Source organism: Calonectris borealis, chromosome 9, assembly GCF_964195595.1.
Source record: "Calonectris borealis chromosome 9, bCalBor7.hap1.2, whole genome shotgun sequence".
Lineage (NCBI taxonomy): Eukaryota > Metazoa > Chordata > Aves > Procellariiformes > Procellariidae > Calonectris > Calonectris borealis.
The window spans coordinates 27,726,626-27,753,604 of NC_134320.1; the positions used below are offsets into that span (position 1 = coordinate 27,726,626).

The 26,979-nt window shown below is 43.9% G+C and overlaps 2 protein-coding genes across 2 annotated transcripts in view; both read right to left on the reverse strand.

The window, feature by feature from the left end:
• The window catches only part of MFSD1 (major facilitator superfamily domain containing 1), a 152,757-nt gene that overhangs the window by 27,849 nt on the left and 97,929 nt on the right, over positions 1-26,979 (reverse strand). The window lies entirely within an intron of this gene.
• On the reverse strand, positions 1,929-6,982 carry IQCJ (IQ motif containing J). The gene is given in 4 exon segments (XM_075157708.1): positions 1,929-2,027; positions 2,653-2,803; positions 5,951-6,031; positions 6,897-6,982. Coding segments are annotated over 4 exon segments (417 nt in total).

Here is a 26,979-nt window from a genome sequence, read left to right on the forward strand (position 1 = left end):
CACCTTATACTAGAGCAGAAAACATGGCTCACGGTCAAAATGGTGCATTTAATTCTGCCCAAGTCTTTATTTGGTTGAGACAATCAATTTCTCATTCACATGTCAACAGTTCAAGGTTAATTGTCCCTGTTTTGTTCTGGCCTTGTCCCTGCCCTGCCCTGAACCTGACAGTATCAATTCCAAACCAAAAATATGTGACATTTGCCATCAGGAAAGCACACGTGTGTCAGAGAGAAACATACTCACTACTGCATTAGATCAGAGTCTACCCTTAGCACATGTCCAAGGACTAGCAAGGACGAACCAGCCCAGCCCTGAGAGGCATACGCACCGGTGGCATTTCTGTGCGCACACCTCTGCACCCAGCCATCACTGCGGAAGCTGAGACCATGACCCACACAGGGTCAGCACTGCTTTCCTTCATCAGAAGCAATCAGGAAACAAAACTACCCTAGACAGTGTTGCTGCCTTTTTGCTCTGTGGCAGTAGCTGTTCTCAGACCATACCCACGTAACACCTCCCTGCCAGATCTCACGTCTTCAACCACCTCCCTCTTAGGGCACCTGCTGAGCTCCCACACTAAAGGCTTCTTCTCACCTCCTTCATCTGCTCCCTACTTTCAAGATGCCCACAGCACACTCCGATGAAGACAGAAAACCATCTTAAATCAGTAGGTTTGGTTTTAAATGGTTTGTGAGGACCTTGAAAAGTACAACAGTGTTTGCCTGGAGTCACAGTGCCTCATCCCAGAGTTGAGGACCATCCTGCACATAAAAGCGTGGGTCCCTCACAGCCTCAGGTATTGCAATAATCAAGGACACACTAAACAGGGGTTCCTTTGCCTTCAGAAATGTCCCCTGGTTTTTCAAAGGTTATTGGCAGACTTGGCAGTAGAAAAATGTAAGAAAATATTCCCATCTTCCTTTGCATTAAACAAGTAGGATGCAGAAGTGAGGTGAGCAGGTGTTGCATTAACACAAACTAAGAAGCAATTCTAGTGTCCAAGCTTCATTTTCCCACAAATATATAACTCCCAGACGTACTCATTTTACCCCGAAAGCATCGAAAACGCATCGTTTTCCAGATCAGGTTGCTGCTGGAGAACCCCTGAGAGCAGCCAGGAGCCTCCCTGCGCGGGGTGCGAGGGACCTCTTGTGGTGGCCGAGCGGCCGGCTCGGCGCTCCGGCATGGCAGCCGGCCTCCGGCAAGCGCCAGACACAGATGAAACGAGATCCAAATTTGTATCTCTCATTAGAGGAACCCAGCTCCTTTAATACATGAGGCATTTTGCACCACCCAATATTGCAACCTAGTTTATCATCCTGGTCTCCAGCTACGAACACAAGGCATGGGAAAATAAAACAGTGCACTCTCAGTAATATTTTATTAAATGCGGTCAAATATCACGCAGCCTGCCTAACCACGGTCTCACAAAAAATAATAGCTGCTGGAAACAGCTCACCTAGCTTCAGTCTGAACCTGGTTCCATGGAGGAAAGAGTCAAATTGTCCCTGTAAGTCCAAGGCCAGAGTTCTTAGCACAGAAAAGCTCTGATGGATCTGTGAGCCTGCCTTGTGCTTTACATTAGGTGGCATTGCTCCAACTTTGCAGCTGAAGGCAGAGTTAAACTAACAAGCATCTCTTCCTTGCACAGGGGCTCCATCTGCTTCAAGAACCCCGCTAGCAACGATTTCTAGTTTTTTGCACTGAACTCAGAAGCCACCAAACGCTATCCCGTGACGGGCAACAGAGCTTCATACAGCTGACCAATATGTGCTCCCAGCGAAGATCCAAACAACCTGTTCACACCTGTCCTGCACACCTCAGTCGAACAGTGGGACACATCCTGCTTTTATTTAGCTGGTCTAACACACACCGTGGCAATTTCTATCATCTCCTGTATTTTTTTTTTAAACTATTGAATTATTTTATGCGCTGTAGTCTACGGTTTCCTCAAACCCGATGTATTCTGTCACAAAGCTGAAAGCAATATTTATAGGCACTATATCTATCTGCTGATTATTGACCTAAAAGATCCCACTCCAGAGACAGTCACAAAGCCACTTGTTTTCAAAAAAATGGGCTCTGTGTTTGGGTTTCTAGTTTAGAGTCACCTTAAAAAGAGCAGTACAGCCTCCAGTTGCTAGTCATCCAGTCTGCAAGGTGGCATGAACATTTCTTCCAAACTCAAGTTTAATTTTTAATCCTTAGATCAACTTTTCTAAGTCTCTTTAGGGGGAAAAAAAAAAAAAAAGACCTACAAATCCCATTTATTTATAGGAAAAGCACTGCAATTTGGGTTTTTTTGGAGAACACAAAGTGCTAAACGCATGTGAAGATCCCTGCTTTCTGCAGAAGAACACACCGCCATTTGGAAACACCTTTTCCAATCAAGACCACTGCTAATATCTGCTGTGTCCAACACACAGTATGGCTGAGATCCGCATCTAACACACACAGTCACACGTTCAACTGTGACTGTGCCTTGATAAGAGGCACATCTGCTTGCAGGTTCATTTGGGACACTACTACTCCCCTAAAAGTCCCTCTTTCACAATTAGCCCATAATTTAGCTTTCATTTATCCAAAGCCCTAGAAAGGAACCCACCAAAAAGCAACAAATAGGAAAACGGGCCCCAGCGCTGTACTCACCGGTGTGCTGCTGTCGGAAAAGGTGTTCATGCTGATGGACCTGCTCATCTTGTCCGAGGAGAGGGACGGGGGGGAGGGACTGCGCTTCTCCAGCTGCTCGTGGTGTGGCAGGTCCTGGCGCTGCAGGTACTCACGCCATGCTCGCTGGATACTAAAGCAAACACCAAGGCACAGGGTTGGGGGGGAATGCAGCAACAAAAAGGATTTCAAATATTCTTGACTGAAGCGGTGGTTTTGGTGGTTTTCTCTTTTTTTCTGCACTTTGTTTGCCGATTTGGGTAATGATCACACATAACTACCCCCTGTAGGTCTTACATTAGCCACTACTAATAACTTGAGATATCTGGTAAGTAGAAGCAATTCTTTATTTCAGACAAACTTGCAGTGATTTAAATTTGAGACTGTACATAAGTCAGCAATTCTTTTACATCTTGCAAACAAAGAAAAAAATGCAATTATCTGCTTAAAAGAATGAACAGCCTTCAAAATCTTATGTTTATATCCGTTTTCAGATTATAACGTAGATATGGTTGGAAGTTCAGAGCCAGACCAGTATCCTTTAAAATCTCCTCCGTCCTGGGTAGCTGGGGACTTAAAACCTCCTCCAAAGCAACCGTGTGGGGATTGCGGTAGGAGCTCTGCTTCCAAACGCTAAACTTTGACCAGGTTTCTAAAATCTGATGTGAAATTCTGTGAAGAAATTCCATTTTCTGTGGAAATTCCATCTTCCCGATGGCCGGGGAGCTGGAGGCAGGGGCGGCTCTCAGCAGGTGGCAGTGCCGGACCGCCTGTGCCTTTCTGAAGGTGCCAGGGAGACCAGTGAGAGATGCTGGGAATGAAAACTGTGTTTACAATAGTAACGGCATTAACACAAAGTATGTGGGTGTTTGCACACAGCATGATCTGCAAACTCTGCAGGAAAGCAGAGCTAAATTCTGACCTGAGACTCAGCAGTGTTGCTGCAGCGCAATGGGCTAGAACGAGCTCCTTTTAGGATTTTTAAGCAATTGAGGGTTTATTCACCGGGATATCAAGTCAGTAAAACCTTCGGGGTGTCTGTTAATCAGGTAGAGTACCCTGACCTTCGCTTAAGCTGTTCTGGGTGGCGCAAAGCTCTTGTGCTGCTCTCCCCAGGCGGCTGTGTGGGGGGCGGCTGCGAGCCGGCACCCCTCCACCCTGCCTGCTCCCGGAGGGCCTGGCACGCTCAGCACCCCGCCTTGCTGCTGGGGTGCTCCCCAGGAGGGGTCCCATGCCCAAACCCCGCCTGGTCCTGCTCCCACCCCCGGTGCCTGCACCCCGGGGCAGTGCAGAGGGCCACGCTCCTTCCTGAAGGGACCTTACCACATGCTTTATGGTTCGAACCAAGGGGTCCAAAGACTTTGGCACGGATTTACTTTGTCCTAGGAATACTTTTTTTTAACGTTGCCTTTTTAACAGTTGTCATTTCTGCTCTCCCCTCCACAAGCCAGAAAAACATCGAGCGCCCAGACACCGCTGAAAAGGCATTTGATTACAGACTGGCACGTCCAACTTCTTGGCTCCGCAGGAGGAGGAGGAAGCTCGACACCAGGACACCTACAACTCCTCGTTGACTGCCTACAGTGCTGCGGGGAGGTCCACCAGTGGGAAGTGCCTCCTGGCATGCAATTTTTCCTGGTCAGGGAACAACGCTCCCAACACACATGGTATATTGAACATCCCAAGATTGAAGAAATCAAATATATGTGTTTTGTTATTTTTTTAGAAGAATACCAGATCAGAAACAAACCAGCATTCATTACAGCCTCAGCAGGATAGGTGCCCTCAGGTCAGGTAGGTTAATCCTGCGATGTTTTCATACAGGAGCTTTAAAATGGACAGCAAAGCTCCCAAATGCAATGCCAATGGAGGAGCTTTCGGTAAATGCATTTTGCTTTAAAAAATCCCCACATCTTCACACCTCAAGCATTTACACTTTGCATTGTTTCAGTTTCAAGATTTACTGCATAATATATACAATTAGTATTTACATATTTATATTTACATGTACTTTCTATTTTAAAGCTCGCGAATATACCAAGGTGAAGTCATAGCTACCCTTCTAGAAAGCTCTCTGAAAATTTATTCTTTCATCTGGCTTATATTTGCATAACTAAAAGACGCTGGCTGGATTTTAATTGGAAACTTCATGTCCTTTTAATATTTTAATATAGCATTAATATTTTAACATCCTGTATAGCGAGTTAGCTGTAGCTTTTCAACTGAAAGTGAAATTCAGTATGTAAGGTAGCAACGCATACCACTTTCTGTAAAGCTGTGCCTGGTGTCGCAAAATTGCGCCATGAAGCCGTTGGGGGATTCAGCACAAAGCTGTTCGTATTTTTTGATGCAAGTGGAGCCACGTTAAACTTCCGCCGTCTGCTGGGAAGGCCAGTGGCACCACAGCAGTGCAGAGTGGGTGCCAGCTGGATGGAGCTGATGCCTGCACCAGGGCTGGAGGAACAACGCCGGAGCAGGCACGGAGAGGAGTCCTCTGCTCTGATAGACACGTGGGTAAGTTTTAAGTTATATCCCTGCTATCACCACGTACATTACAGCACAGTCAAGCCTTTTAGAATAAGTGACCCCATGGTAAACTATACAACATGTGGGAAATGTATTACAGAGGCTACAATTATTGCATTTGGAAGTTGGGAAGTTCATGACCAGAACACAGGGATGGTTCTCTCTTCCTTCCAGGTGGTGCAGCTAGGTGTCATCTATGTGCCTTGGCTGAGTGCTAGCAACCGCCTCGCTTTCCAATCAAACCCAGCTTTCTTAGAGCCATATAGCTGTGCCGTACCCCCCAGCCCAGGGACCCCGGTCCCCTCAGACTTCCATCTCCACTCCCATGTGAACCCAAGGACTGCTCCTTGCAGAGGAATCCCGTGAGCCGCCTGAGGAGCTTTAACCAGGCTTCATGTTAGATGTGAAAAATACCACTGAAGAGACTGCTGCTTGCTCTGCACTATACGTCCCCCCACCAGGATGCTCTCTGTGTATATGAAAAATCTAGCAGATTTTCAAATGTTCTATAGTTTCACCGAGGAAATGACAAAATAAGTGCAACACTGAAGTTTAACATTTGAAACTCAGTTCAAAGAGAATGTTCACGTGCATAAAGGTAGAGAAGAGCTTAGCTACCTTACGAAATTGAGGCTTTTTTATACTTAAAGTATAAAACAGAAATCCACGATGGATACAGCCTGGGTTCTGCGGTTCAGGAATCGGACAAACTCAGCTGCATTTAAAGGCAGAAAAGACATTCTTTGTTACTTACATTTTCACTTTTGATTCCAAGGGCTGTAAGTTGATATGATATTTTTCGATGTTATTTTCTTCATCCATGGCAAGCTGAGGGCTATGGAAAAGAAAAAAAAGGGTTTAATGTGTCTCAGCATGACGTTTTTGCAATCACTGTGAATTAATTCAGAACTTTTGACAGGAACGTACAAGAGCTGCTCATTATAAGGTATCGCTGTCTTTGGAGGAAGGCATCTGGGTCCTCGTCTCCAGCCCCATTTGACTGTTAACCAAAAGTACCAATCTGGATCCGGCCTGCCTGAGTCCTTGCACTAAACCTTCCAGATGCCACAGCTCCAGAGACAGGCACACCCAGCAAAGAAGCCGCTGCAAATAAAAAAACACTGGCAAATATAATAGATATTCTTGCTAAATTAACTTTCATCCCTGGGGCTACATTTGAAAAGCTGGAGAGTAAAATGGAAAGTAACAATGGTAATGCCGGTAGCAAATGAATTACATCAGCAAGAGCCATACAGGAATATGAAGAAAAAATTCTTTGTAATAAATGATGACCGAGGAATTGATATTGCAAACCGATTGCTTTGAGAAAGCAATTTTAAAATGCTAGAAGATAAAAATTAAACATCTCGGGACGCTGCTTTGGATGGGACTAGCAACATGAATGACAGATTGTCGCATGAAAATTTGTAAGATTAGACCCCAACCTGTGGAGTTATTTTGAGACTTTACTGGACACTTAATTACATCATTCAATCAGCAGCAGTTTTCAGAAATTATCCTCCTGTAACTAAAAATAAGAATTATTTATGGGAAAGATGCAAAATCTTGAATATTTAGTGTATTACCAAGTGAGAAACATAGTCTACAACAAAGAGACTGTCCCTCAGAAAGGGCTTGTTACCTTATAAAAGCCATTTCACTTTATCACGTGTGAGACATTGTGGAAATCGCACATTTACCTTTGAAGCAAGTCTTTGCCATCATTGACCTGTTCCAAGGTGTGCTGGAGCCTTTTGAGTTCTTCCTACAAGGAGAGAAAAAACATTTCAATCTGCTTATGGGAAGCCCTTGGTTGACATTGGAGATTCCCCCCAACCTCAAGACGTTGTGAGCCAACCACTAAACAAAACTGTCCCTCGGTAATGTCTACGGGGTTGCTTTCAAATTTAGATATCCAAAATAACTATAAAGAAATCAATAAATTTATCAATATATCCAGCACATAAGTTTGAAAGAAAATATCAGACCTACAAAAATAATAGGCAGAGCAAGAGCAAAAAAGGAAAGTATTCTTTCCTGTCTTAGGTGTGTGGCTGCTTTGATTTCAGAGGAGATGGTCTTGGTAAGAGGCAAGTGAGCATCAGCTCGTACTTTCAGGCACTTCTCTTTGTTCTGCAATCAAACAGTATTCAGTCTCATAATTAAGAGAGTCACTGAGATTTACAGCCCGGTGTCTTTACCAGGGTATTTGCATCAGATCCTGTTTCAGTAGCAGAGATGTCATAAATTTAACTGCGGATGCATAGCTGGGGTTCCCTGCATCCATGCTAATGTCCCAGGAAAAATCTACCCATGATGTTCAGCACAGAGATACGGCTTAAAAAACCTAAACTGTATCTGGCTGGCAGGGTTTTGTTCAGAAGGGGTGGGAGTTGAGGGGTGGAGGAGAACCTGGTCGCAATGAAGCACGTGCTCCAGGGGATGCAATTCCTGGGCTCAACTTTCCGTCTCCTCGCAGGGCACAATCCCGCAGAGCGCCCTGGCATCGCTGGGACATGCACGTGCAGAGGACACGTGCCCAGTCTCCTTAAAAGCTGGGCTGACAAGCAAAGGGTGAACCCCCCTGACCCCAGCCCTGTGATGCAATGCAAAGAGCATCTCCATCCCGAGATGCAGGGATGTGCCTTCAGGTTGGTGTTTATACATCAACTGTTTGATAATTAAGCAATGCTGGAAAATGAGAAGTCTATGCAAAACACAAAGATGTTAACTCATGACTTCTTTTAGCTGATTAAGTTGGGAATCAGATGTAAAAGCAAAACCTACGCAGAGTAAGGAAGGAGAGTAATTTACTTCACACCTACCTTGCATACAGATACAAGATTCCCAGGAAGGCTGAGAACATTAAAAAGGCAAAACAAGGATATTTTCATCTTGTATATCTTATCTGACCTGGGGATGAATCAAAGGTTTTTTGTTTCCAATAAGCCTGTTGCAACCTTCAGGAGCACAACACATCAGCCAGCTCCACCTTCTGCTTTCCCAAATAAAGCCCATTTTGTGAAACACAGAAATTTTACGCAGCGCTTTTTAATCCTGTACAAGATTTTACCCTGTTCGACACGAAACAAGATCACAGTTGGTAGCCGATTTACTCCTAATACAGCTTTCATTTCTTCCCAGCCTTGCAAGGACTATTACTGCGAAACATGCTTTACGCATAAACTAGATTTGTCAGGACGACAAGCTAGATGTTTCCCCAGCCGTTGCCCCAGGCTTTGCCCCTCTGGGTCTCTAATTGTAGCACCGTTCTGTGGACACGCTGCAGCTGATAAAGCTCTGCGCGTGATTCGGATGCCTGGCTGCTGCCTACCGCTCCTCAGCCGTCGGAAATAACCCAGTCGTGAAACTTCTTTTTATTTTTGCCTTCCTTTTTTTATTTGGTCTGTTCTGAGGAACATCCTTTTCCGGCATATTAAAAACAAGCAACTTTCAAAATTGTTTTCTTTGAAGCACAGTTCAGTTCAGAAGATAACCTTTTCTTCTCCCATATTATTCCACTGGTCATTTTTCCAGCGTATCCCAGAGCTATGTACAGTAATTTAGAATGGGAAAACAATTTGCAATTGACTTTATATATAGCTCTGGGCGACAAAACCTGCTTGCCTTACATAAATCATTTCTTGTGTTTGACATCATTTTCTATTAACCTCAGGGTGAAGACCGAACAAAAAAAAGTAAAAACCAAAATTGGTTGTGACGTTTTTGACTATTCAGTCTTTAAATTAAACATCACCGGACAGTCTTTATAAAAGCCGTAATATAAGGCAACTACAGACGGGGCATAGCAGTGTTTGCATAATTGGGAAGAGAAGGAGACATAAAATCTATACTAATTTCAGTTTTGCGTCATTAACCATGAAGTATTGATTATTGCTCCTTGCAACAAAATTTATGAAGCTAGCTATGCTGCTGTGCCCACAGAAAGCGACTCGGCTGCTTTGCCCTCAGCCCCCGGTGCGGTAACTGATGGGTGGCAGTGACAGCCGGGACGCTGCTCTTCCAACCCACAGCCGTAGGAGATGCATCTCCCAGGGTACACCAGGAGTGACCCAGCTGCAAACTCGAACTTCAGAAAATTAAATTGGAAGAGATCCATACTTCTGTTGGAATACACGATGAATTACGATGCCTCTATAAACCTTGTTATAATGTAAACGTATTGGAAAGTTTACTGCAGCTTTCATTTTCCTACTTCAGTTGAATACAGACATTAATAGCAATCAGGTAGCTACAGAAACATATAGATACCTAAGGAAGAAAAAGCAATGAAACCTTGAAGTGCAAGACCGGTGTTAAGAGCAAACTAAAGTGTCTTCTTCTAGTCTTTGATGTGTACATTCTGTTTATGCAGTAATTCTTTTTCAGCCCGTAGATCTGTACTTTTAGGCCATTGCAATGACTTAATGATTGCCAGGAAGCCCTGTAACCTTACGGGACAGAAAAGACCAAGGGGCTCAAGTCTATAGAATCTCACCAGGGAGAAGCCCGCATAAAAGCCCCATTTTAAGCTGCACTGAGCTGGCTCCCAGCACAGTCTGCACACTATAAAAGCCTGGCTTGGCTTTGCTGTCAATATTCAGTTAGAGCAAAAAGATTCTGCGTCCCTCTGCCTTTTTCCCTGCAAATCAGCTGTGTTTGGCTCCGCGCAGCCCAAGGACAGGCTCTCCTCGTGCACATCCAGTGCAATGATTTAGCAACCTCCCCCAGCTGCCTTCAGCAGTTTTCAGGGTCTTTTTGTAATGGAGGAACCCAGAGGTTGCAGTAGACTTTGGTCCCTGTTTGGGCTCGCACAGAAATGTCACCTCTCGTTTGACCAGCTGTGGAGATGTCGGCAGCCAGCAGATGTGGGATCACCGAGGCAGGCTCAGACGCAGAGGAGCAGAAATCTAAAACAATATAAATGCACTAGTCCCTAAATTCATTTTGAAGAAGTCTGTTTCAAAAAACAGTTATTAGTGCAGATTCTAAGGAAAGAAAAAAGAACACTGCAGACGTTAAATCATACCTAGATAAACATCTACCTCCAGTAGCAGGCAGTGATTCTTTTTTGTTGCTGTACTCAAAAATAACCATTCAGGTCAGTGGAGCTATTTATACCCGTGCGTTTAGACTAACACAGAGAAATCAGGGCAGAGGCCACATATTAAAAATTAATTTTCAAAATCCTTTTTGGACATGCGTGCTGCTGTTTGAGCATCTCTGCCTCAGAGGTCTGTCGATCGGTGTCAAATGAACATACAACAGTGCTTCCCAAGAGGTCAGAGAGATGGAGACTGGAAGAGAAAGCTTCGATTTCCGTAGAACCACAGCCCAAAAATAGCAGTAAAATAGGTTTGTTTTTCCATTTTGGAATTATGAGTGAGTGTAGCAGTTATTCAAACACCCCAGCTTTGGGTAGTTCCCTATTTCATTGATGCTCTTTGAAATTTTAACCGAGATTGTGTTGAATGGTGATTTTCTATTATGCAGGAAAACTTGCACTTACGTGTGTTTCTTCCTCCCCTTACTTGCAAGTCGCTTGGAGAAACACCACGGTGCCAGTTTGAGATCCTCCTCTTCTGGCATAGAAAGGCCCCAGTGACTGGAGAAACCCCGCATCCGAGTGGCACGGTTGCTCCCGCCTCGTTGGAGCAGGATGCTGGAGAGGGGCTGGAGCATCAGCCCTGCCCAACAGCGCCCGGTGAGAGGTGGCAGAGCAGAGCACAGCCCAACTGCGGCTTGAAGGCAAACTATGTCTCAGCAGCCTGCCGGTGCTACGCAGGGAGGGCGTTAGTGCCGACAGCTTTCCTTTGGAAATAGCAATAAAGATCACTGGAGCCTTCACAGCCGCTCTTGCCAGCGAAGGCGTTAGCCCACCTCATCATTTCGGAGCTGCTGCATTTAAAGACAAACGTATGATGACTTCTCCTAGCACTGACACAGGCATGTGCAAAACCGATCGTTCCTTCCCCAGCACGGCCTCTGAAGCGATGGCACAGCTAGGGCGAGCACAGCTGAAGGCAGCCTGAAGCCAGAAACACTGCAGTGCCTGCTGCCGCTAAGACCAGAAGCCATGCAGGATCCATCCCCTGACCAAAGCCACCTGATGCCTCTTTCTGTCACCTATTAGAAAGCAAATTTCTAGGCTTAAACATTCTCACCTCCTGCCATTTTCCAACCCTGTGGTCATCAGAGGGGGATACAAGGCAATGAAGGGCTCTCTGCTGCTGCTCACCTCTCCCAGTCCGTCGCGCCGGGCTGGGGACAGCACAGGCAGTGCTAAACCACCGTTAGCACCAGCTCTGATCCATGTGCCGTTTGTATCCCAGCACAGAGGCAGCAGCCTCAGCTGCTTTTGGTTACTGGAAACAGTCCATTGCCAACGCTGTTCTGAGCTGCTTACACCCAGGTCTGCTGTCATCCGTGTTTTTAAGACTTTGTTTCCATCTAACAAAGAATTCCCCCCACCTCCTTTTTGTGTCCATGAAGCATCTTGGGTTTTATTAATTTTATATTTTTCCTTTTTTCATTTTATTCATTTTCATTTATATTTTGCCAGGTTTTCTCAGGAAGACCATGGCTCCCGTATTAAATGAAGTAGAGTCCCTGTTTCAGTCTGACAAGGCCTGTCAAGCCGTGTGTTCATTAAGCCTCTTAGCAAGATACAATGAGTCTAGAGAGGATAGAAAGATCAGGATCCTTTGCAGTGAACGCTTTTACTCGTTACTATTTTGGGCACCCATTCATGCCAGCATGGAGGGGCTGCTCCCGTGGGAAACAGGCTGGATTACACGAGCAGCCCCCTAAAGCTCCTCTTCCCTCTCGGTACACAACAAGGGAGTTGTCCCCAAAGCAGCATCTCTGGTGGCACCACATCAGAGGCACAAGGAGCCCCAGTTTGGGCAGACATGAGACCATCTGCATTAATTCCCATTTTAGGGATGTGTAGAGTGTTCTGCATCCCATTTTGGGGTTGGAAGATAAAAGCTAATGCTACGCCCTGAATACCCTGAGCATCCGGTAAAGTTGGTAATTAAATGTCAGATGGTGACAACTGCTTCATATCTGGGAACAAAAAGACACATGAGATGATAGTGCCTTTTGTATACTGGGGGTGGGAGGGGGAAGGTCCTATTTTATTTGCTCTGGCAACCCAGTAGGGACCTTGAACACTTCAGCTATGAACGTTCAAGAACAGCACGTTAACTGCACAAGATTAACGTAGCTACAGGGGCTCTGTGATCCCCAGCTGTCAGAACGATCTGCCAGATCGCTTTAAAAAATTGTGCCGTCAATAGAGTTTAGACAGTACCTAAACCTACTCAAACAAGTTTCACATTCAGATTTAGAAAGAAAATATGAATTAGTCTCGCCGAAGGGATTAGTTACTGCAGGGAGACACAGCACGGTCATTCAGGTCGGATCCTGTACCCTGGCCTGTCACTGACCTCCGACGGCGCCTTAGGTCTTCCCACCTCCTTTCTTATGTACACCTTGTCCATTTAGGTCACAATATTTTCAAGGAAGCGAACAGCTCTTTTTTTTTGCTTGTGCATCAGGGCTCTGATCTTGGTTGGTTAAAATAGAATGCGGTTATCAACCGGTAATTAATAGCAAACAATTTCAGACTCTTCCATTGTTCTTCCATCAAATACTGCCTTCCATGGTTCACCTTCACTGCAGGGTGACCACAGTCCCTCTGCTACAAACGTTGCTCCTGGTGAGCGCAGGTGTGTGCAGGCTCTGTCCATGCACTTATCTTTCCAAACAAGCCAAAGAAGGTGTCAACCAAAACCTGAGGACTGTGTGTCACACTGGACAGAAAATGAGGCCAAGAGTAGGAAACACAAGGCAACTGAAACGTTTCAGGCTGGAAAGAGGTTGCCACTAATTGAAGTGTCACTGGGATGAGCATTAAGCATCATGGCTGTTCAGCACAAACGAGCGTGCGCTGGTGCTGCAGCAAGGTTTCCGAGGATCTAGCTGACAAATGGAGCACGTATGGGAAGAGTAGCCATTAGGCAATTGAATCCCACAATTTGTTGCTCATGTTTCCATTATTCCAGTTACTTACGAGATACTTCACTCGATATGCATTTTCTTAGTTTATTGAGAATCAAGTTATGCTTGTAGAGCCCAATTTAGGGGTTAAATTGCTACAATTTAGGTTTTTCTCTGAAAAGAAGGACCACATTGCTTTCCACTGTTCTCCAGCACAGGTCAACTCTCAGGGAATTTTTTTCAAAAAGAAGTTTCCTGTAAGTTTACCAGCTAATATCTTTACAGAATACAGTCTAATTTTCCAAAGGTCCCTTAGGTCCTCCTTACAATGCGACTCGGTTAACAAGTCTTTTGTGGTTTCTTACTTACTCAGTTTGGTGTGTTTAGAAATCTGTTGTACCGTTGTTTTTTTTCTGTTGTACCATCAGGTTTTTTCCCCATCCTTCACATGTAGCGCATATCTATAATGTCCGCACACATACAGCAGTGGAGCATCACCTGCAACGCTAGCACTGAGAAATGCCTTCTGGCTAAGGGACTTCTTGTCCAAGTACTCTGAAATCTCTGTGCGGATTTGCACTGCTTTCAGATTGACTTCCGAGGTTTACCGCGGGAGTTCAGGATGGAGCTAGGGGTGCGAGCTCGGGATCATTTGAATCAGGCTTTCCTGTAACACTGTCCCACAGAGAAAAAAAATATTGCAACAGAAATACTCCCGCACTTGTGATCGTTTCTAGATTGCTTTCTGCTTTTTGCAGCCGGTGCTGTTCAGCACATGGTGTGACCCACCACCACAACTGGTAGCTGAGTCCCTCACCCTGCTCCTGCCTGCTAACCCAGCAGAGCACAGCCCCACCACCCACCCGGGGCTGGCTTGGCTTTCAGAAGTCGGGACTCAACGTTGGGTTGTAGGTACATCCCTCAGTCCCTTTGCTGAAAACCTAGCGAGGCAGAGAAGGAAAAGGTTTATTAGACAGTGCGTTTACTGTTCTGCCAAAGGTAAACTCCTCGCTGCATTGTTTCTCAGAGTTTTACGCATTACTGTTTAAAATTCCCAGGGGATGCGTTTGCTTCCTATTTCACAGGACACTTTCATCACTTAATAGATGAATTGGTAATATTTTAATTTTCTTCCTGTAAAGCCCTTCCTCCCTTTTTATACCCTATGATCATAATATCTAATAGTTTCTCTTCCCAGTCTTGTAAATCATGACATTGCTCTCTCCTCACTCATCATTTAATCAAAATAGGACTCAATACAAAACTTCACTGACTAAGTGTAAACCCAGCATAGGGAACAAAAGTAGAAAGTCTTGGCCTTCGTATATTTGAACCGAGCTTGCGCCTAATCCCTTTGCTACGATCCTGGCTACGTAAGGATGCCCAGGACAGCGGATATATTAATTCCTCTCATAAGCGGGTGTAAACGGCCAGAGGGGAAATGCAGCAATGCTGGTGATATCTCCCATGGGACGGGAGCACTTACAGGATGACCTGTTGAGCTCTTCTCCACTTTCCATGATATCAATAAATTTTTCTTTTCATTCTTTCAGCTCTGCCCTCAGGAAGAGTAGTCTATTGCACCATGGCTACAGAACATTATATTTCATAGTTACAGCAGCTCTGGAAACCTTGCACAAGGATGAATACCATCAAAAAGCCAAGTTAGATTCCTTTTAAAAAGCCTCTTCTTCCTGATGTTGTCACTGTGGTCAGGGCTTTCAACAGCACCACTTCTGCCTTAAAATACACAAGCTTTTAACTTTTGCCAAGGGAACCAACTAGAGAGAATGAAGCCAGTTGACATCTTGGCTTTTCTGTTGCCAAAGTGCTTCTGAAACTACAGGAAGTCTGAGCACCGAGGAAAAGGTCTGGAACAACACGAGTGCTATAGGAGACTCAGAAAAAGTCTTTGAGACTTCACAAAAGAGAAGACTGATGAACTAGTTTAGGAATCAGAAGGTTACTGTAAAAAAAATAAAAATCACACATCTATTACAGAAGCACTTTTCTACACTTCTCGCATTTCTGAAAGTCCCATTTAGGCCAAGCAGTATGTATTTGGTCCATAACCAACAGGGTTGCTTTTGGGAAAGCATGCACAAATATCTGTTACGTTGCTCTGTAGCAGCACTTACAGAGGTCCCCAAGCCATCAACTTCACAGCAACTGCCTTTCCTTGGACACTGCACCTGCAGAATTTAATGCCAGGACACTTTGCTCTCCAACACTGCCAAGGGGAATAGCCATCCCTGGGCAGGACAGGCGTCCCCGTGCCAGGGCGGTGACGGCAGAGGTGAGGCAGAAGCATTAAGCAGCTCCGAGCCATGATGAGTGAGGACAGGCATGCATGGAGGATGCTGCCAAGGAAGATGGCCCCAGCATGGCCTGGCGCATCAAGCCTTTCCACGCCGCGTAGCTGCTGTTTATATGGCAGCTTTGTCCTCAGCCACAGCACCAAGGAGCGATGCTGGCTCCCAAAAGGTGCCACCAGTTCCCAGCCAGCCTGAACATGCAGGCCACTGGGTTTTGCTCCTGTTTTCAGGTGTTTGAGACATTGTCACTAACATGGTCCCTCTCCTGCAAGACACACGAGTGAGAGGTGCCAGCACAGTCAGCAGCCACATGAAATCTCTGGTCGAGAGGACTCTGGAGAAGAGCAGCTGCATCTACAGATTTTAGGTTCATGGAAGAATATGTGCATTCACAGAAACACTATTTTCTCTGTTATGATGAACTACAGACCCAGCAGTTTTGATTAGCGTCTTAATCTTTATGTATATTGTAATTTCCACCAAACAGTCTTGTGTTTGTCTTCAGCAAGAGAAATGGCTTTCCCATGCTGATAATAATGAAACTACTCACTCATTCTGATGCTTATAACTATGCAAGCACACCAAGAAACCAGCAATCCACTTATTAATGTGCCAGCTGAGCTGTGCTTGCTGGAGACAGTAAGCACAAGTTATGTCAGTCTCCATCCCTGCGCTACCTTCCTTCCCATCCCCACCTCGTGATCATGCAATACGATGTTTTCTAATACAAGTGGAAAATATTTTATATTTAGCAGCCAGCAACTGCTCAGCCATAAAGATCATTACAGCTGCAGAAACAGAGAAACAGTCCTCCAAGGCCAAATCCCTCCAGCAGGACAGCACCCTGCATCCCAGCCTAGCCAACGTCCCTCGTCACCCGCTCCAGACATTACATCCCAGAAGTTCAGCAGTAACAAAGGACTTGCATTTTTCTGTGCAGATCTAACTTCTTAAAGCTTCCTCGGCGCTCTCAAGAAGTAAATCTGCATCATATCCATTTTCAGGATGGGCATATTTATGCTAAGAGGCATGCACAGGCCAATTAAATCAGTAAGGAGATCAGCAAAAGGGCTACCTAGGCTAAAGCAAATGCCATGGCCCTTGCTTGGATCCCAGCACTGATAGCGTTTTAGGATTGAGCTAAGAGCACCCTACATCCATATATCATTACCACCTTGCCAGAGCTGAGCTGTAAGCCAGGCAGCCAACATGGGCTCCCGATCAGCTACTGTTCTTGCACAAGCAAACTGCTCCAACTAATCACCTCTCACAAAACTCATTAGTTTAACTTAGCAGGGATTTTTTTTTCTTTTCTCTTCTCTTCAGTCCCCAGCTTGCTGTATGCAAACTGGATAGCAAATTTATTAAGGTAGGGACCCCGTGTTGGCAGAACGGTCACCACGTGTATGAGGCTTCATATACACAGAGCACCTTGCTAAGTGATTTTTTTTTAAGCTCCTTCAAAAAGAGACTGTTTATGCCCTGGCATTTCACCCCAATGCAATCAGAAACAGCCACAGTGCAACTTAAGAGGGGGATCGCAGCAGAAATTCCTCTAACTTTTGTAGCACTGCTGGGGACTACTATAAAATGGTACTGAGCTAATTAGACAAGTCATAAAGATGTTCCCTTGGCAATCTCACAGGTGAAATAATCTAATCTTCTCCACCCTGCCTTAATCTCTTGATAAGAGTCATTAACACAATTGTTCGGTTTACTGTAGTCCCTTTATAAAGTGCATATAATTTACAATCGCATTAAAAAGATGGCCACAGATTAGTCTCAGAGGCAAACTATGAAACTATTCAGTTGTGTTTTTAGCACATTAGCTATAGCTCTATGAATCCTGGAGAAAAAAATAATCACAGAACATAGCAGGTTTCAGAGCAAATATACCCATCAGAACCCACCTATCTAATTTTCTGCATAAAAATTAAATATAATTGCAAATTGTGGGATACTCTGTTCAGCAGCTGAGCAACATGCGGACTTCTTTCTTTTGTGAATAGCAAGAAAAAAACAAGTACTGAAAGTATACAAAGTTATTTCATTTAAAAAGCTAGGATTTAGTTACTTCACAGCTTATGCTGCTATTCAGTATTCAAGTTATTTATTATGTAGTTTGAGGTGCCGGAGGATGCTAAGCATTAGGTGTTTCAACAGAGCGGAAAGAGTGAAGGCACTGAACCTTGTAAAAATATAATGAAACAGATGTTTGCTGCTTTTCTGTATTTATGCTTCTTAGCATCAACTTCTAAAATCCAGCATGTAGAAGCTTCGATACTATTTACTTCTTCCAATACTTCCAAGCTTCCAACACTACCTTCAGGAAGCTCACTTTCACCCAGGAAAGTGGTTAGGAGATTGTTTCAAAAAAGCAGCAGAATACCCCAGCTTTGTCTGGGCTTCTCCAAAAGCTACACAGGTCCTAAACAAAATGCTTGGGGTAGACTCCAAATGCACAAATGCTGTGAAACATCTCCCACAACAGAGCCGTGGTCCTGCCTGGAATCTTCGGACAGAAACAGCTCAGCTGTGATTTTTCATAGCAAACAAGAAAAAGTACTCAGATCCTATCACTTTTCAACAATATTTAGGCATCTGAGCACTTTGGAGGTTAGAAAACAGGATTTTCAGAGTTTACCATTATTGAACTTCCCAATGTAAAAGGCCTCTCGTTCTTGTTTCCAGTCCCCCCTCATCCTTCAGCAGCACTTTACCTCTCCATTTGTTTTTTTATCTTTCACAAACAGTAAACCGGCCAGCGAATTTAGGACATCACAAAATTGGGCAGCAAATATTTCTAGTTTGCAAAAGAAACCCCCTCATATTTCTACTCCCGCTGTAGGGAGGCTTGAAAACAGCTAAAAACGACGGCACTTCCCAACAAGCATCTTTTAGGAGGAAGCCCGAGGAGTCTGTGCTGTGTAGGAAGCAAAGGCTGTGTTTCCAAGCTTTTACGAGAAGGTGGGCATCACTGAGGGTCGGAGCATGAAAACAGCCTGTCCGAGCTGGAGTCTTCGGAGGAAGAGGAAGGGACTGGCTATGACCACCATGGACCAGGGCAGCTGGAGCAGAGGCAGGCGGCGGTGATGGGCAGAAGTGGCAAACTCCTTTCGAAATCTAGACTTGAATCCCTCCTCAGAGTTGTCTGACATTAGCAAGATGCCTGCAACTCTGAAAATATTTAATGACAAGCACATGCAGGAGTCACGTTGCTAACCTGGAGAGAAATAACACTCCCAAGCTTTACATTATAGGCGAAGTGACAGCAACTGCTGATGTAAAGGAGGAGGGACCTATGGCAGTATCTGCTAGGTTCAGAGGTTGCTCTTGTTTGAGCTCCTGAAGAGTTAAATCTAATTTCTCATATACTGCAGATATCTAAAAAGATGTTTTAATTGAAGGCAGTTGCTTAGCAACTGCATCCCGTGTGCTGCAGCGATGCTTTTCACCTGGAGCAGATAAACATCAGGATGGCACTTTACAAATCTGATTAGCAGCAATGGAATAGCTGGCTACAGTGAGCTGCAAGTGCTTTTCCAGAAGTTATGCTTCTAACCTGATACCCATCAGCAGGGAAAACCCAACGAAACTCATTTGCGGGTTAGAAGAGCTCTCTCCTCCTCTTGCCCAGCAAACGTTTCGGTCTGCTTCTCACAACCAGAGCTTATCAAGAGGGCGATAGCATTGACGGGATTTTTCTTACTTGAAAGATTTCACTGCAGTTGAACACATAATGATAAAATACTAGAGTACTTGCAATCATGCACAGATGTTTTTCTGAGCAGGCCTATGATTTTTTGAAAAGCGTGAGAAAAAGCACATTTCCAGACCACAGAGAAAAAGATTTCCTCATAACTTTTGTAACTGGACATTACTGTTTAAAGACTGCTACTATGCTAGCCTTTACAAGCTGTTTAAGAGCTGATTATCGGTGCTACTACTGCGTTTCTAACAAAGAGTATTAAGCACTTGAATAGCTCACTTTCAACATCTTTGCATTATAATGTTAGTATAAGTGTTAACATTTATACCTTACTTCTGTCATGTTCAGTGATCTGCTATGTTGGGGTCTAATACATGGTGACCAATTAAGCATTTAAGATTCAGAAAAGATCTACATACATTTTCCGATCCATTGCAAGTCAACTACGTGTCCCAGCCATGACCAGAATGACCAGAACACAATTTGCCAAGTAAAGGCTATTCTTGCCTTTATTAGGTTCCAAAACCCCCTAATACCAAATGCAGAATAACAGGCTACGAGTCCCCAGAGAACTGCCTGTTTGAATGCTCAGAGACGTGTGTGAGACTCACTTCTCAGGTCTCCAGATACCTTCAGAGGGTTGTTCACCAGCAGCACTCCAGCTCACGGCGTGGGGAGCAGCCTGGCTGGGTACCACGGGGCCAAGAGGTGGCAAAGGGGGCTGGAGGGAGCTTGCAATCCAGACAGCTGGATTGAGGAGCAGGGGACATTTTTCATCAGCCTTGACTTGTCAAATACAAAACCAATTGCAAAAAGAGCACCCAGGAAGGTGAATTGTTCCTGGAAAGATGCAGAAGAACTATGCCCTGGGCAAGCCCCAGAAGAAGGTGTGCTGGGAGGGTTTTCAAGGCAAGTTTAACCTACCCTACTTGATTGGAACATCTAACCACCACAAAGGTCCCAGTTCAAAAAAACCCCTTCTGCTCCAGCTTGATTTTTCATGTTAAATAGGACGTTTAGAAAAGCATGTTAATTTGCTGTCTAGGACTAGGATGAACTTCAGCATGTGGTAGAAGTCGTTCTCAGCGTTACACATACCAAGCTTCAGCCTTCACTGTGAGAAGTAAAGCCTGGCTTTTGGCTCTCCCAGGGTGAGTCACACACACCTTCAGCTGGTGATGCAGGAGCGGGCTACAAAATGTGCTTTCTCTTGGCAAGTACTCTTGAGACTGCCTTTGGTGTAGCATCTCCATATCACAGCACAACTATCAGGATACACAGCAGGGCTCTGTCACGTCTTCCAATATGACTCCAAAGTATTGAACCAAGGATACCCTTATCGGGGCTTGGCTGCAGTTACTGAGCTATTTACTGAAGTCTAGATTCTGGAGGACAGTTACTACAATGTGGACAAAGTACTAATTAGCCTGGACCATAGAGAATTTGTCCCAAATGTATTCTTTATCTGCAGGATGAATCATGTTGAATCATTGGTTGTAAACCACATGAATCAATTAGACTATAAACCAGAGCTTCCTCTTTTCCATTTAATCTTCTGTAATCTCTTAGATAACTCTCCATTCTTTGTTATTATTCCTTGGTTTAGATCTTCACTCTTATCTCAACAACTGGCAGCGCTAGTAAACAGTTGAAAATTGAGAGACAGGACAGTTTTCCATACGCCTGACACTAGGCAAGGGAAGCACAGAGGAGTAGCTTAAACTGGTTGCCAGTTTTGAATGCCGCTCATCTCATGACAATGAGGTCGTAATGTTTTACATAAGGATGCTGCTATTTGATGGTTAAAAGGAAGTTAAAGTAATATTTGGAAAATTCTCTCCTGCTACTGAGGAGAAAATAAAGATAGCCAAAGGAAATTCTTTCCCTCCTCAAAAATATGAGCCCATAGAGCTGCCTTGGTTTTGACCAGAATATTGCTAGCAAGGTATTCGGACACTGACATTTTCAGTTTTATTTAGAAAAACTAGAAGAAAGTCACCCACCTAAGACAGAAGCAAAATTTTAAGCCTTATGTAGTCACCCTGCCCAGACAGTTAGACTGAAAATATGTCCTTCTAATTATAAAGAGAACAATCAACACCTGTATTTCAGAATCTAAGGAGCTCCGATAGGGCCAAGACGACGTTCTTTTCCCTCTTTGCCACCCTCAGAGTTGATTAGCCGTGGGCAGGGGTAGGAAAGTTAAACCACTGCACTTCCCTGGAGCTTCACGAGTTTCTTGTGGGGAGGTTGAAGGCATGATGTGATGCCCTGGTTGGACCCATGGCGATGTCTAAGTTAACAAGTAGTGGGATGGAGCAGGAGCAGATCTGCATGGCAAAACCAACTGTCTGATAAGCAGTTGGGGATATCAACAACCTGGTCCCAGGGGCAAACACCCTTTGGTGGCTCTCAGCTTAGCTCCAGCCATGACAAATACGGTGCAGTGTGAGATGTTCTGAGTCCAAGTACAGCAAGGGAGGGCAATCGGGAAATTTGTTTCAAAGACACTCTCCTGTTCCAAACTAAAATGCTAATATAGACGCACTGGTGTCAACCTAATGTCCTGTTAGTTGTACGTAGGTCTGGAGCATTGGGATGCAGAAGATTCATAAAACCAACACGTAGCATTTGGAGCTAAAATAATAAATACTTTTTCCTTGGTGGTAGCACTCCAAAGTCAAAGCAGAACCACGGCTTTATTTCCAAGGTTTATTAGCTCTTCAGTTATTACATTCCCTTGTTTCCTTGGCTCACCCTCCCACCAGCTGCCTTATTTGCTGTGTGAAAGCCTCAGTATTAACGACAATACAGGTTCTTAATGTTTAATGTGTGGCTGATAGAATCCTGCAGCATCCAGCAGAGCCTTTGAATAAAGGGCACCCTATAAAAAACTTAAATGCAAACAAAAAAGCAGCATGTGAAACCATATGATAGAAGCTGGTCGCATTCAATCTCTGAAAGCAGAGAGCTACAGTTTGTATGAATAATTCAAAAACAGCCTCAGACAAATGATCCCAGGTCTATAAGGAAATGGTAAAACCTCTAGAGTCTGCAGCTCTTTTTATTACAGCCTGGTTCGTGCTGAATGCTGTTTTCTCTGGGGTTATTTTTTACTCTTTTTTTTATATATATATATAAACGAACAGTCAGATAGAATGTTCAGATAACATGTACAGCAGACCCCAGAGAAATATTTTAATTTTATATTCATTTCTGACTTGTAAATTATTCATTAACATGGATCATGCAATTGGGTAAAAATTAAAAATTGGCAAATTGGTTTTCATTTGTTTATGTTAATTATTTAGTGTTCTTCCTTTTTATTAGAAAAAACACAGAGGGAGATTAGTCTTGTTCTGACGATCTGTGTTTGCTCCCTAGACAACACACAAATTAGCATTGCTATGGCTACTTTTATGTAATGTCTATAGAAATATGACTCCACTGCCCAGATCTGTTGCTGAGACGTTGTGGCATATGCTGGATTTCTAAATTGCAGATATGCCTTTGGATATTTTTCAACAACGCTTTGAAAAATAGGCTGTCGGGTCTTTAGTTACAGATGAAGTCAACAATTGTTTCCATGGCCCTTCCATGAATTCAGCTGCGGCTCCCCAGCCCCGCCAGCACCCGTAACCTCCTCCACCGCCCCAAGGAAACTCCAGCCCGTGGGATTTTCAACTCCAACCTAAGACACAGCCATTCCACATTGATGTTAGGTTTCAGAGACAGGGGGTCATCTCCATTTTAATATCTGTTGATGGATTTACCTACGTAGAGAAAAACCTAAGCACTAAGCGCCACCACAGCACGTGCAGCAGGAACCTGCTGGATAAACTGCTGTGGGTTTCCTAGGCAATGCACATCCATGGTATTTGTGTATTCAGAAACACTTATCCATTATGGGTTTTAAAACGTTTGTTATTTTTTTCTTTAAGATGTCTCCTTAGAAAGCAAGGACTGTGTCTACTCTCTACGCAAGAGCAGTGGGACTGACGTTTGGCAGCTAGCTACGGGTCTGGCCCTGGTCGGGGTTCAAGTTCTGGCACCTTGTCACTGTGACAAGGGGCTTGGGTTGCTCGCCCTCCTCAGTCCATGTCCCTACACCACCATGCCTTGGGTTACCAACCAGGTTTATTCAGCCCGTTGAGCTGCACTTGCCATCAACCCCAGATCCCAAAGGGGAGAACCAAACATACTCTCCCCAAGCAATTTTTTCCACAGTATGTTATCTGCTCACAATATATTCACCCTGTCCTAGGTGATTTGGCTAGACGTCAACTAGAGACAGCCAATTTTGTGGGTGCTGAGGTTCATCATGTTCAGTCACCACCTCCTCTTTTGCTCAGACACTTCCCACCCAACCCACATAGCTTTTTTCCATCGAACCCATCAGCGGTTGCAAACCAGACCGCTCCGCTCAGCACGGAGAGGGAGCACAAACAGGCAACGCGTCTGCTTCAAAACACTTTTGGATACTGAGGAATACATTCTTCATGGTCAGTCTTCAGCTTTGCTATTTGCTACATAGCAAGTTTTTAACACAATAACAGAGTCAAGCACAGAAAACGCTAAAAAACCCATATAGTCTGCCAAGGAAAGTGAGTAACCAGGAACATGGTGCAATTCCAGTAGCTAAAAGCTCACCTTAGGTTAGAGACGGAATCCAAAACATTCCCACGCACATTCCCAATTACTTTGGATGTAAGAAACCAGTGCCATAGGCTGTATAACTGCTGCAGAGGGCTGCAGATCAGTTAATGATATCAGCAAATTAAAAAGAAAAAATAGCAAATGGAAACCCTAACATGTTTATAATGCCAGTCTTTCTCTTCCCAAATATTCATCGCTCTTTGCAAGATAGCTTCTCCTAAGGAATTAGGATGAGAACAAAGAAAGAAGAGAAAACCCCAAAGCCCAAAACACAACACAGGAAGTTACGTCAAAAAGGATTTCTAGCATTTAATTTGAACATGACATATACAAATATTGATTAAAAACATTTTTCTGAGCCTTTAATTCCATTATTTCTAGGAATTGTCCCTGACATCCGTACAAGCTCCATCTTAATCCAGTTACTGTGGTGGATCCTCAAGGTAAACAATACTGCTGATGCTTTTCAAAAGAAGAAAAACAGCGTGTTCCTTCCTCTGGCTGCGTAAGCGAGGCTGGATTTGGAGAAATGAAGAGCAGTGAAGACTACTTAAGCCCTTTCAATAGCTTCTGCCAGCTAAAGGCACAGGTACCCGGGAGAAGACGGCTCTGGGCTGTGTGCATCATCAGAGGAGGTTTATTGGAGTTGAGATTCGCTCCCTCCCCCAAGGTGAAAGAACTGGCCCTCACATTAAGGATACTTATGAGAAAATAAGACATTCTAATTTTGTCCATTTATCTGAGTTAGTTTTGCTGCATAGTAAGTATTAATATAAATAGCCCTGCAAAACACACTGCAGTTCTGAATTAAAATTTTCTTCATGATGAAAAGCAGAAGCCCATTTTTATTAAGCGATTCATTAAGAATAAGTTTCTTCCCTTGACCTACACTTCACAAAAATACAGCAGATTTAAATTATCATCAGAAACAACACCCAAGCGTGAGTTTAAACCAATGAGTTATGCTTCACTTTACATAGAGAGCCACAGTGATTAAGTTATGCCTGTCCACGGGAGTCCAGGGCTCTCCTTCTTGTGTAAAAAAAGCTCGGCTGCTCATGCATGCTCTCCCAAGAGGCTGGGAGTGCCCTGCCCAGAAGTAAATCCTGAATTTCTTGTTATGCCTTTTATGACAAATTGTGAATTATCCTTAATAAAGTGAAAAGAGAAGAGGAAAGGAAAGAAAAACACCCACTCATTTTCAAGCACAATTTTGTAGATAGCATGTATATATGTAGAAATTCCATGTATTTAAAATTATGTATGAAAAGCAAATGCTGAGCAATCATTCATTTTAGCAGAAACGCTAGCACCAATCCCAGGTCCTTAATCCTGGTGGGATGAGAAAAGCAGTTGTTGCAGAGGAATTGGGATTTACATCAATCCTTCTCTGCAGCACCGTGCTGTACTCCTGGAGCAATGAACTGTGCAGATCCTTGCAAATACCGCAAGCTCTGCTCCTCTCCTGCTGTAATGACACCATCAGCACTTCCACCCAAGCGTGCTTGTCCACAGGTTGGAGGCTTTCAAACTTGTCACAGGTTTTGCACCAGGATAATTATCAACATACAAGCTCTCAGAGGAGCATAGTTATTTTCATTATTTCAGTGATGTTCCCTAAAAAAATCCCATCATCTATGTTCATGCACCTGCACATCAGTCCACCCCACAGCCCTACAACTCCTCCACCCCTTGGCCAAACACTAAGTGACGGACTTGCGTATCCAGCAAAGTCAGGGCAATTTGGCCATGAACAGAAGAGCCCACAAGCGTCCTTCCAGCTGGAAACTAGCAGCACTTTTAGAGGCAGTCCGTCCCTGTCCTCTTTGAAACTAATCAAGTTTCAAAACACTTTTAATGGAAAAAAGGATTTCTCACATGCAACAAAAACAAACCCAAGAACATTTATGGCCAGGAAACTGCGAAGGTCTTAAGAGCAGATTTGAAAAGAATTTTTCCTCCCCCTCTTTTTTTTGCACCATAATGAGGAAAGTGAACTTCTCTCTAACTAGAAATATCTTTATACAAATCAAGTTTTGTGCTAATTTAGATTTCTCCACCAGGAAGCAGATGCATTCAGAAGACAGACGTAATTTATGAACTCTAGCAGCCCTCTTTGCAAAGTGAAAAACATATGGATTTAAATAGTTTCAAGCATCATTTTGGCTGCACATGGCTTGCTTTCATTCTGGACCTGTGTGAATACAATAGCTTAATGAAAATTAATGAGGAAAGACTGTTTTCATGGACAAGAGTCCCAAATGCAGGTAACTTTTTAATAGAACTTCACCTTTAGAGAAATGAGTTATCAAGCTCTATTCTCTTTAATCCTATGGAAAAAGGAAGGTTCCCCAACGTAATTGCTTTGTGGTTCTTGGATCAGGTCTTTGCAAGTAAAATTTCTATTAATTAAAATAGCAATTTACTCTGCTAGAAGTGACGCTTGGGCAATGCTAGCAGAAATCCTTCACTTCTGTCAGGTGGCATAATGGGTACTTTGTAAGAACAAGCAACAAATAGCTTTAGCATCATAATTCTGTAGAAATTATTTATATATTTAGGCCCCAAACTTAAATTATTATAATTAACACTAATACCCAAAATGAATTCACGGTTTCTTGTAACTCTAGAAACTGGGTTGTCATGGTGAATATTTACGAGGTTGATAAAACAACCTTATGGGATGTGTTCTCATTCAGACGCATATGATGCACAATAGGAATTTCTGATTTTTCATACAAATTGGTCTGTTGAAAAGAAAGATTTTCATAGGCCCAGCAATTCCTGCACAGGTCCACAGCTTCTACGTGTCCACAGCAACAATTCGCCATCGTTTTAGCTCTTCTTTTCTGGACATTGCTGCCTTTCCCAGAAGTCAGTCCTGCTACTCGCCCAGCTTCTTCCTTTAGGCTTTTGCTGAAGGAGTGTCTGCACTTCAGAGGGAATTAAATAAAAATATTCACAAGTCGCTGCATACCTCCCAATAGTTAAATTCCCTAATTGGGACGAGTGCCATCAGAGGTGACACTTGCTCGTACCATGGCTTGTGAACTTGAAGGACCTCAGCTTCAAGAGTCTGGTTGACTTTTGTTTACTTAA